At 40.0% G+C, this 12,052-nt stretch overlaps 1 protein-coding gene across 4 annotated transcripts in view; it reads left to right on the top strand.

The window, feature by feature from the left end:
- Positions 1-10,404, top strand: part of trappc9 (trafficking protein particle complex subunit 9) — a 371,401-nt gene extending 360,997 nt beyond the window's left edge. For all 4 annotated transcript variants that reach the window (XM_079830150.1, XM_079830148.1, XM_079830149.1 and 1 more), the window contains 2 exons: positions 6,908-7,131; positions 9,279-10,404. In XM_079830150.1, the coding sequence (XP_079686276.1) occupies positions 6,908-7,131; positions 9,279-9,455 (401 nt within the window). In that variant the 3' untranslated portion in view covers positions 9,456-10,404. The remainder of the gene's footprint in view (positions 1-6,907; positions 7,132-9,278) is intronic.
- Positions 10,405-12,052: the final 1,648 nt, after the last annotated feature.

The raw sequence follows: 12,052 nt of genomic DNA, 5'->3' as shown, positions 1-12,052 counted from the left end.
AGTCGGGCAGTTTTACCAGCTTTCTGCTGCCCGGCACTTTTCCCGCGGCCGCTCGGTGCCTCAGGCAGACCTGGTTGCCATGGCAACCTGTTCCTTTTTTCTGTCCTGTGACATCGTGGTCACCCCCGACAACCGTTCTGGAGTAACAGTCACCACAACAATGCTGACGTGGTAAACCTGAGAGAGAGACCAGCAGAATGACCCTGTAAATGATGAAATGTGTTGTTGTGTTTAATGGCAGGAGCTTTAATGCACAAAGGTGAATCATTTTGACTTGGCTGAGTATGTAACCACCTAGCAACCACCCAGAACACCCTAGTAACCACTTAGCAACACACTGTCATTATGGTGGTGAGTCTTGCACAGGTAAATGCTACTCCTGTCTTGAGAAAATGTAGTTTTGGTATAGCGTTTTCAGTTTCTGTGCATGTCTGATTGCCCCTTCCTCTCTGTCTTTGTTCTGTTCATCATTATGGAGGAATATCTACACCCGTCCGCAGCTGATCTACCTATCATTTTCACATCTCCTAGCAACAGCTCTTTAAAAAACTAAATATAACACTTTGTAAGGTGTCGCACCAGTGCGTGTCTGTGTGTCTGTCTGTGTGTGTGCGTGTCTGTCTGTCTGTGTGTGTCTGTGTGTGTGTGTGTGTGTGTGTGTGTGTGTGTGTGTGTGTGTGTGTGTGTGTGTGTGTGTGTGTGTGTGTGTGTGTGTGTGTGTGTGTGTGTGTGTGTGTGTGTGTGTGTGTGTGTGTGTGTGTGTGTGTGTGTGTGTGTGTGTGTGTGTGTGTGTGTGTCTGTCTGTGTGTGTGTGTGTGTGTGTGTGTGTGTGTGTGTGTGTGTGTGTGTGTGTGTGTGTGTGTGTCTGTGTGTGTGTGTGTGTGTGTGTCTGTGTGTGTGTGTGTCTGTGTGTGTGTGTGTGTGTGTGTGTGTGTGTGTGTGTGTGTGTGTGTGTGTGTGTGTGTGTGTGTACATGCATATGGTGCCGTTGTGTGTTGCAGCATATTGTTTCCGTACAGACACAGCTGTATTCATTACGTGCCGTGACTCTCTAATGTATGACGTTCCTCTGCTTCTGTTATTTAAGATGCCGGTGTATCTCAAGAAGAAATGTTCACGTCATATTTCACCACAATATTTCTTCACCTAAATTCGCATCACTGCAATCCATCCAGAAATGTTACTTTTATTTTCATTGTCAATAGTGATTCTAATTAGACTATCATGACTATAATGCTACAGTTTAATTCAATGATTATATTTTTAGAAATATTAAATTTAGAAATATATTTATAAATGTATAAATAAAATAGACATACTTAATAAATATAATCATTGTTAATTTATTTTATTGAATTACAATAATGAGAATGAGGTGTTTAATTGTCATGACAATAATGTCCAAATGCAATAAATAAATAAATACGCACATTTCATATGTCCTCATATTTAAAATAGCTTTAAAAACATACTAAACAATGTTTGTTTTTTTCTGAAAAATGTTTCCTGTGATGGGTAGGTTTAGGTGTGTGTGTGTGTGTGTGTGTGTGTATGTGTGTGATGGGTAGGTTTAGGTGTGTGTGTGTGTGTGTGTGTGTGTGTGTGTGTGTGTGTGTGTGTGTGTGTGTGTGTGTGTGTGTGTGTGTGTGTGTGTGTGTGTGTGTGTGTGTGTGTGTGTGTGTGTGTGTGTGTGTGTGTGTGTGTGTGTGTGTGTGTGTGTGTGTGTGAGGAAAAAATAGAGGGCTATTATTTGTAAAGTGGATCGAGTGAAAATAAGTGGAAACTGTTAACTCGTATTGTCTACAAACTGAACGAAAATCACACACACACACACACACACACACACACACACACACACACACACACACACACACACACACACACACAAGTGTCTCTGGATACTCCTGAAATAGCACAACAGAATCAACCTCTGAACTTGTGTTCAGAATACAAGATTGAGTGTTTAGAGGGAGGTACAACTATATGATTTATATTTTGGATGGTTTTGGGGGGATTTTCTTTTCTGAATCAAGACTTTCTCTGTGTCTTTTTAAAGCTCCAAAGGAAATAGAGAGACCCCTTTAAGTTTTGCAGTGATCCTTAAAGGTTGTATACGCAATCAATTTTACGTAGACCTTAGTCAGGGTAGGCACCATTGAATTTAACACGGATGAGGACGAGGCTGTGAGGGATAGACTACAATCTTTACAACAGCACAGTGTATAAAAGCCCTAAATCACATGATGTTCAACACTACACGTATGAACATAAACTTCTTTCCCTCACAACCTCGTTTTCATTCCTTTCAAGAATTAAATATGGAGCTACCCTGACTAAGCTCAATTACAGAGTAAAACAGAATATTCACGAAAGTTAAGGCAGGGAGGAATTACGTCAGGAATTACATTTTAGCGGCTAGTGGTGAGGTTGTGAATTGCAATCGACCACCGCTCACCCCTCGCTTTCAAAGCATATAGAGAAGCTACGGTGGCCGACACAGGACAAAGATGTCGTATACAGCAGATACAGCAGAGAGTGACTAGCGCTCTAGAGAAGACATGACGGTGCAAAATGGCGATTTCACTGTAATGCTGCGTTCACAACAAACGCGAATAGAGCGTCTGGCACGAGTGATTTCAATGTTAAGACAATGGAAAGACGCGTTGACGCGCTTCTGGAGGTCCCGCGGCGCGAAGGGTGCGAATCCGCCTCATTTGCGAGTCCAGTTCGCGAGAATGACGAGAATTGGACGCGAATTGAGCGTCTTGCGCGATACGCACTTTTGTGCATTCACACGTTTGAAGCGAATTTGCCTCTGATGCCCGAGTTGAAAAATTTGAACTTTGGCGTCAATTCGCGGCGCGTTAACCAATCAGGCGCCTGGTCGCTGCGGTCATGTGGTAAAGTGACGTGATGAGAAACCCTGCATAATTTAAAAATACTACTTTTGTGTCACAAAATGTAGTATTAAGACTTTTTCAGGTGAGAATGTAATTTTTTAAAGCTCAAATCTGTGGTTTATTAATAAAGAGAGCGCCTATTTAAAAAAATAATCTTGTGTTTTTGGAGTTGTGAGATCCAGGCGATCACCGGGCACTCAGCGCTCATTAACCCCAGCGAGAGCAGCCTTTCCTCGGCCAGTCCTTCTGACGTTTGCCGCTGGCTCTGATGTCCTGTAGTGGTTTTTAAGGATATTTAAATATACATGCAGTGAAGATAATGTAGGAGTTGCCTGGACCACATTTGTGTGGCTATTAATGTTTAATATATATGTTTAATGAAAATGAAAAGAGGCAGAGTGGTGTTTTATGATATATTTCTCCTGGAGTGCCTTGAACGTGTGTCAATTTTGCTTCCAGCGCTCGATTTCTATGCGCGTCCAATTCGCCGCGGACGCGTGAATGCATTAAAAATGTTTGCGCGTGAAACTAGACGCGATTTTGACGCTCTATTCACGTTTGGTGTGAACGCAACATAAGGGGACCCGGGGTGTATGTAGATAGAAATGGCTCATTCTAAGGTAATAAAAACATAACGGTTCATCATGTAAGGTCTTTATACACCACTGAAAACATAGTTATGTATATTATATTACATTTCGGTCAATAGATCCTCATAAATACTACACACTGCACCTTTAAAGGGATCATATAAAGAGTCTGTTTTGGTGTTTATTTGTATAATTAGTAGTAGCTCTACTAATACAGAAATATGAATATATTGATATCAAAATGTATATATACACTGTGTGCAGAATTATTAGGCACGTTCATTTTCTGATCATATTTTTTTTCCAGGCACATTTTACCAAGCGTGGGGGTCATTTTTTAGGATTGGTGTTTGGAGTTTGGAGATTTGTTTTTCTTTGGAATAATAATGTGTACTTGTGCACAAAATATAAATACCATAGATAATGATGATGATGATTATAGTAAAAATGAATGAAATCATAGCCTGTTTTCACAATCCAGTTATATCACAGTGGATTAACTCAAGTCCTGCCCATCATTACCTTCAGCTGAATATTGTTTCATACATCACATTATGTTGACTGCTCAGTGACGTGTGTTGTGTGATCTGTGTTTGATCTCCAGCATCTCAAGACAAACCTTTAAATTAAACAGGAGTCGTTGGAACAAATCTTGATTAAAACAGCTTGTGTTTAGACGTTGCCGGTGGCATTGTTCTGTTCCAAAAACGCTCTCTTTTTCTGGTGAACTGCTATTTTGGGACTTAAAATAACATTTGGATGAAGCTCTGGATTGCAGAGTGAAGAACTTTGTAACCAAGTCTTACGTCAGTCATGCGGGACTATGAATATTTGATGATGCAAAGCAAAACATTTGAGCTTCGCTTACAAAAAGAGCTTGACATTTGCCTTCACGCTTGTGATAAGGACTGTTAAGTCATCATTACCCAAACAGACGGCCGTACCTGCCGCTTCTCAGAGTTTGAACCGAGTCCTCGGAGAGCAGCGCTGCCGTTCTTGACATCTACAGCTGTCCTGTCAATGAGAGATTATTTATCTGCGTGTGCGGGACCCATCCCGAGGAGAGCTGCTGTAGTCCTCCGGGCCCGGCTGTCTGTCTGTATGTCATTGACAGAGCCCCGCAGGGACCGCATCTCCCAGCATGCCGCTCTCCGGGGACGGGGCTCGTGTGACAGCTCTGCCTCCAGCGCTCGCAGAGAGACAGAGAACTCCTCATCGTGATAGATACCGACAGCTGGGAGCACGTGAGAGAGATGCAACATGAACTTTCTTCGCAATCAGACAAAACATGTTCATCTGTATTATTTACTATTTCCTCTTTATATTTAGTGAGCGTTCATTCATGCTGTGCTCACAGATCAGCGCCGCCGAATCATGGCTTGCCACTGTTGACTGAACTAAACTAAGGTTGATGATCAACCGAAACGGTTTAGTTGATGGTTTTTAGAAAGACATTCTATCATCATTTTATCACCCACATGCCATTCAAACCTGCATGATTTTGTCTTCTGTGGAGAAATGAGGTCAGTGCTTTTTCATGCAATAAAAGGGAGGCTGTCGAGCTGCAAAAATCTCAAGGATAAGTATCAAATTACATTCAAATAAGTTCAAATTACACCACTGCTCAGAGTTATGTGAGCGCTTATTTTGAAACATAATGCATTCCTGTTATCAAAGCTGAATTTTCAGCATCATTCCTCCAGTCTTCAGTGTCACATGATCCCTCAGAAATCATTCTAATATGATGATTTGCTGCTCAAACATTTCTTATTACTGTCAATGTTGAAAACCGTTGTGCTGCTTAATATTTTGGAAACCGTGATTTCAGGAATTGAAAGTTCAATAGAACAGCATTTGTTGGGATTAAAAACATTTTATAACATTGTAAATGGCATTACTTGCACTTTTGATCAATTTAATGCACATTGCTGAATGAAAGTATTAGGGCCAGATTTACTATCAGCGAGCTCCAGCACAAACCCTCTTTTGGTGCAAATAAACTACTGTCAGGATTTACTAAAGACACGCAGTGATAAATTAGCGCTGGAAAGGCGTGGGCACAGTTATTTTTTGTGGCTGACCTTGTTGCATATGCATTTGTTGGAGTTTCTAGCCTGACGTTGTCATACTCAATTCTAGTTAGAATATGAGTCTGATACTGCTCCGTTGGGCTGTGATTATGGGGCGTGTTTCAACCGAACCAAGAAAGACCTCAATTGGATAGACCTACAACCAATCAGAGCAACGGAGTGGAACTCAACAGAATTCAACTTCACACAGTGTTACCAAGTGTTACACAGTGTTTTTCCATGTCCGCGGGTTGAAGCGACCCCAATTATGTGATATTTAGACCCAGGAATGCAAATTTTAACACACATTTTACCCCCCCAAACGCCTTCTTTTTTTTTCGGAGATGCCAAGCTAAGGAGTTTCTCTTTCAGACGCTAAATTTATAGAAGGAGAGTATTTAAATGAATCATGCAATCTGATTTATTAAGGTTTGCGCTGGTCAATTTATTGGTGTAAACTCGTCTTAAACCAGACCAAAATATTCCAAAATATTGGAAATATATTTTTCCCAAAATCATGCCTGAATCGTACTGTAATCACAAAACCTAAACTTTATATTAAAGAGATGTTTCATATGTGATGCACGGGCATAGGAAGCAACAAAAAATGTGGGTGGATCCTCCCTTAAAGTTAGAAATTATTTTACTGGAGTAGATTCCATTTACATTAACTGCAAATAGCACACATTGTTTACTAAATATCTGGTTGTCCCAGATAAAATTAAGGAAGCCACCAAAATGTTTACAGTGGCAATAGTGTTAGGGTAAAGCACATGGCAGAAAGTTTTGACCGAGGTTCGATTCCGCCTTTTGCCGAACTCGCTCTTCTCCCTTTTCCCATCACATATCAGATCGGAAAGGCATTTATTTTCAATAAAAATGAAGAAATATTCAAAAAGTGGAAATAAAGCGTCTAACGTGTGTTTAATTATATTTATATGTGTTTATCAGTTAGGGGTATGTGAACAGACATGCACTAAATTAGAGATGGTAAAAGTGAGTGGGTCCAATATCATTGGTCTTAAAAAGTGGGTGGGTCTTGTCCCACCCGCATACAATGGCTCCGACGCCCATGATTTGATGGTATTGGTTTGTCATTTAGATGCTGGTAGCTTTACACTATGTTGCACATTTCAAGATGTTACAGTGAAAGCCTCATTCACTGTAATAAGAGGTTAGGTTCATATTGTTTTTAAAAACGTGTGTAATGAGTGTTTGTTGGCTTCATGAATCTTTTGAAGGCAAAGTTTGCATTAGATTAAAGATGATGTTATGTTGAATCAAGAGTTTGAACTTCTCTCTCTCTCTCTCTCTCTCTCTCTCTCTCTCTCTCTGTCTCTCTCACCAGATGTTGTGGTTAACGGTAAGCCGTGTGACTGTGACGTGGTCGCTGACTGCAGGGTCGGAGACGCTGTGCCGTTAGAGGTGAAACTGACCAACCGCAGCAAGAGCGCCGTTGGACCGTTCTCTCTGACCGTTGTCCCCTTCCAAGACTATCAGAATGGAGTCCAAAACTATGACCTACAGGATGCCGTCACTTTCATCGGCTCCAACACCTTCTACATCGGCACGGTGAGCCAGTGACGCACGTAGTAAAGCACACATCAGCGGGACGCCGTCTGAGCCGGGTCACATCATTAACATCTTGTATTTTTTTATTAATTTTTTGTACAAAATAATTACAAGCATTAAATCATAAATCTTTAAAGGAAAATGTTTTTAAGATCATGAGAAGCATAAATTCAGTCACTTGAGTCCAAACTTTTAACTGGTAGTTGTAATTATGACAGAAATACATAAATTAGATTATATATATATATATATATATATATATATATATATATATATATATATATATACCGATCAGGCATAACATTATGACTAATATTCCTAATATTCCTAGTATTGTGTTGGTCCCCCTTTTGTTTCTAAAAAGGCCCTGACCCGTCAAAGCCGTCTATATTCTGACACCTTTCTATCAGAACCACCATTAACTTCTTGAGCAATTTGAGCTACAGCTCGTCTGATTGATCGGACCACACGGGTCAGCCTTCGCTCCCAACGAGCATCAATGAGCCTTGGCCGCTCATGCCCTGTCGCCGGTTCACCACTGTTCCTTCCTTGGAGCACTTTTGATAGATACTGACCACTGCAGACCGGGAACACCCCACAAGAGCTGCAGTTTTGGAGATGCTCAGACCCAGTCGTCTAGCCATCACAATTTGCCCCTTGTCAAACTCGCTCAAATCCTTACGCTTGCCCATTTTTCCTGCTTCTAACACATCAACCGAGGATTTTGTGCTCACACACCCAAAGTGCGCGTACATAAAGCCGCCTCTCAGCACTAAATTTAGTTCTTTTCCGCTGTTTATTGCGCTTAAAACAGTCAAGCACACACAAAATAATGTCAAAATGCCGGTCTTGGCGAGGATTCACGTAAACACAGTAAGTTATGTTTTATGAACGCAAACAGTTGAGAAAGAAAACGCATGTGTAACAGTATAATGGAGCCGTGCATTCAGTCTTAAAGTGACAGCATCCTAATATACCTGCTGCTAAATTATGAGATTACATAAAAAATATCTATATTGCAATTTTTTCCCATGGTATCGATGTCAAAATTGTGACCAGTGAAAATTCTGAGTGGCTGGTAACTTTGGAAAACCACGAGCCACAGTGGCTGCTGAGCAAAAAAGTTAATGTCAAGCCCTGTGTATATATACACCACGTGCAGAATTATTAGGCATGTTGATTGTCTTTCAACAGGCACATTTTACCCATTCCAAACCACATTTTTTTGTATTTAATCATTTATAAGTGATATATAATTGTTCATGAAGGCTGGAAATGAAAAACACCTTATATTCGGGTGTGCAGAATTATTAGGCACGTTTTCTTTTACAGATAAAATGAACCAAAAAAGAGATTTAACTCAGACTGAAAAGTCAAAAATTATTAAATGCCCATGAGAAGGATGCAATACTAATGTAATACTAGACACAGCAGTTCAGGCATGACCATTGGACAGTGAAATGCTCATCGGGTCAGCAGGGTCAGACAAAAACATGTGGTGAAGAAAAGACACCTGTTAACTGCAAAAGAATTAAGAAGAAGAATTAAGTGTGAAACCGTCAGGAACCCTTTAGTCTCCAGCACCACCATTTCACAGATCTGGAACCTACCTGGAGCCTCCAGAAGTGCAAGGTGTCAGGATCTCAGAGACTTAAATTAGGTAAAGAATCCTAAAAAATGACCCCCACGCTTGGTAAAATGTGCCTGGAAAAAAAATATGATCAGAAAATGAACGTGCCTAATAATTCTGCACACAGTGTATATATACATTTTGATATCAATATATTAATATTTCTGTATTAGTAGAGCTACTACTAATTATAAAAATAAATGTATTATTATTATTATAGTATTAGTCCAGTTTCCAACGAAACGTAATGTGCATGGAAAGTAGACTGAATCCCAACTAAAATGGACCAAACTGAGATCTGAGGCTATTTTAAGATCAGAAACGGGGTGAATTCAATGCAAACTGGGTTCCTTTTAAAAAGGCCAGACCAACTTTGCTTCTGTACCTGTAAGACACAGGACGAGGAGTGTGCGGAAAGTCTTCTGCCACTTCTCGCTCTGCTGTTGGCAGTGATGAAGTCACTGTTAGTCAGGTGTTTGAGAGCGGTGATGCAGGTGTGTGATGTTCTCGTCCTCAGGTGAAGCCCACGGAGAACTCTGTGTGTGTGGGAGCCCTGCTCTTCTTATACACCGGTGATTTCTATCTGAACATCAAGTTTCAAGACGACAGCACGAGCCGCGACCTGCCGCCCGCCTGGTTCTGTCTGCCCAGCGTCCACGTCAAAGCCCAGGAGCCAATCGAAGCAGCCGCCTGAAACCTGTGAACTCTGACCTTTGACCTGACTGACTCGGTAGGCTTTTGAAAAGGTCCTGGGGAGAAATCTGCTGTTATCTAAACCACCACTGAGAGCCGATCTAGATGTTTATTGAGTCTAGAGCACATGCAGTTCCATTGTGTAAAGCTTTTAGAGTTGTGAGATGTTTAAATGTAATCCAAATCCTCCATTTTACGATCGATTTGACGTTCTGAACCCATCATGCTCATTCACCTCTTCAGAGAGAGGCAAAATGGATGAAGAACATTGTTCAGCTATACCGCTAAGTGAACACATCAAAGGAGGGATCTCTTTAAGTGACCGTGACTGCAGAGAAATGTAAAATGTGCTAGATTGCTCAACAAACGTCATGCTTTGGAAATATCTCATATTTCAACTCAAAAATCATATAACAAGAAATTATATTTAGTTGAAGCCTATTTTGTTTTGCCTTATGACATTATTTGAATGACAATTAAGCACATTTTTGCACAAGTCTCTTTACTGTAATGTGCAAGCGCGAGCATTTTATTTATTCGTTTGTTTTGTCATTCTCAAAATCGTAAATGGTGATTCTCATTGAAATCAATCAGCATCAAATAAAATAAAAATAATAATAATGAAAATGAAAATGCTTTATATATATACACACATACACATAAATATATTTTTTGCATTATGGTAATGATAGTTGGAGGGGAAATGTTCTTAATTGTTAATAAAAAATATTTAATGGGCAAAACAGGCTTCTTTCCTTTTCCTTCTTTTGATTTTTGTTGTTCTCGGCAGGTTTTGTAGGGGTTCACATTAATAGTGCATGTAAATATGTCTGTTACTGTATTTTCATGTATGATTGTATACATTTGGATCAGTTTTTCTGGGGTTGATGAATAAATGGTTTTGTGACTCTGTCGGACACACGGCTTTGACTCACGTTTATGTAATTATGAAACTGGTTTCTTTCATTTGTTTGCTCATCAATCTGATGTCCATTAATCAATCTAAGGGTATGATGTATTAAAAACGGAAAAGCCCCTAAGATTCTAAGCTAAAGATTTGATGCTAGCATTTTTGTAGTTTACACAGAGACCAGAAGAGTATCGTTTTCTAAAGTTTGCGTTTTCAGGTCCTGAAGACACCGTTGTTGTGTTAAAGAATGGCCAAAACGCATAAAGTTTTTCAGTTTTTAGTTGAAACGGTGTTGTGTAAACGGCCCCTAAGAATCTAAGCTAAAGATTTGATGCTTTCACAAATTTGCGTTTTTTTTTGTAATTAACACAGAGATGATAACGGTATCGGTTTCAAAAACTTGCGCTTTGAAACACATTTTCAAAAGTTTACGTTTTCAGATCCACAAAACGCCGTTGTCGTGTTAAAGAATGGCCAAAACACATAAAAAGTTTTCAGTTTTTAGTTGAAATGGTGTCGTGTAAACGGCCCCTAAGAATCTAATCTAAAGATTTGATGCTTTCACAAATTTGCATTTTTGTAGTTTACACCGAGATGATAACGGTATCGGTTTCAAAAACTTGTGCTTTGAAACACATTTTCAAAAGTTTACGTTTTCAGGTCCCCAAAATGCAGTTTCTGTGTTAAAGAATGGCCAAAACGCATAAAAAGTTTTCAGTTTTTAGTTGGTGTCGTGTAAACGGCCCCTGGGATTCTAAGCTTAAAGGAACACGCCACTATTTTTGAAAATAGGCTCATTTTCCAACTCCCCTAGAGTTGAACAGTTGAGTTTTACCGTTTTTGAATCCATGCAGCCGATCTCCGGATCTGCCGGTAGCACTTTTAGCATAGCTTAGCATAGATCATTGAATCTGATTAGACCGTTAGCATCTCACTCAAAAATGACCAAAGAGTTTCAATATTTTTCTTATTTAAAACTTGACTCTTCTGTAGTTACATCGTGTACTAAGACCGACAGAAAATGAAAAGATGTGATTTTCTAGGCCGATATGGCTAGGAGCTATACTCTCATTCCTGCGTAATAATCAAGGAACTTTGCTGCCGTACCATGAGTGCAGCGGCGCAATATTACACAGCGCCTGAAAATAGTCCCCAGCACGCTCCCTGTGCAAGCAGGTTGTCACATTGGTTATGTTGACGGAAGTTAGCCTATTTTCAGGTGCTGCGTAAATAGGAAAAATATATTTTTGAGCGAGATGCTAATGGTCTAATCAGATTCAATGATCTATGCTAAGCTATGCTAAAAGTGCTACCGCCAGACCCGGAGATCGGCTGAATGGATTCAAAAACGGTAAAACTCAACTGTTTAACTCTGGGGAGTTGGAAAACGAGCCTATTTTCAAAATGAGTGACGTGTTCCTTTAAGATCTGATGTTGATTTCACTCATCTTCGCAATAGTTAGATAAAATATTTATAAAATATTAAAGGGTTAGTTCACCCAAAAATGAAAATTATGTCATTAATTACTCACCCTCATGTCGTTCGACACCCGTAAGAAGATATTTTAGTTGAAAGCTGATGGCTGAGAAAGGCTTCAGACAGGCCTCCATTGGCATTCAGTACATTCACACTTCCAAGATCCATAAAAGGCACTTAAAACGTCGTTACAAAGTCCATCTCACCACAG

The sequence above is a fragment of the Gobio gobio genome (assembly GCF_949357685.1).
Source record: "Gobio gobio genome assembly, chromosome: 11".
NCBI classification, from domain to species: Eukaryota; Metazoa; Chordata; class Actinopteri; order Cypriniformes; family Gobionidae; genus Gobio; species Gobio gobio.
The sequence above is the reverse complement of the archived record's forward strand: the minus strand, read 5'-3'. Positions and strand labels throughout refer to the sequence as shown.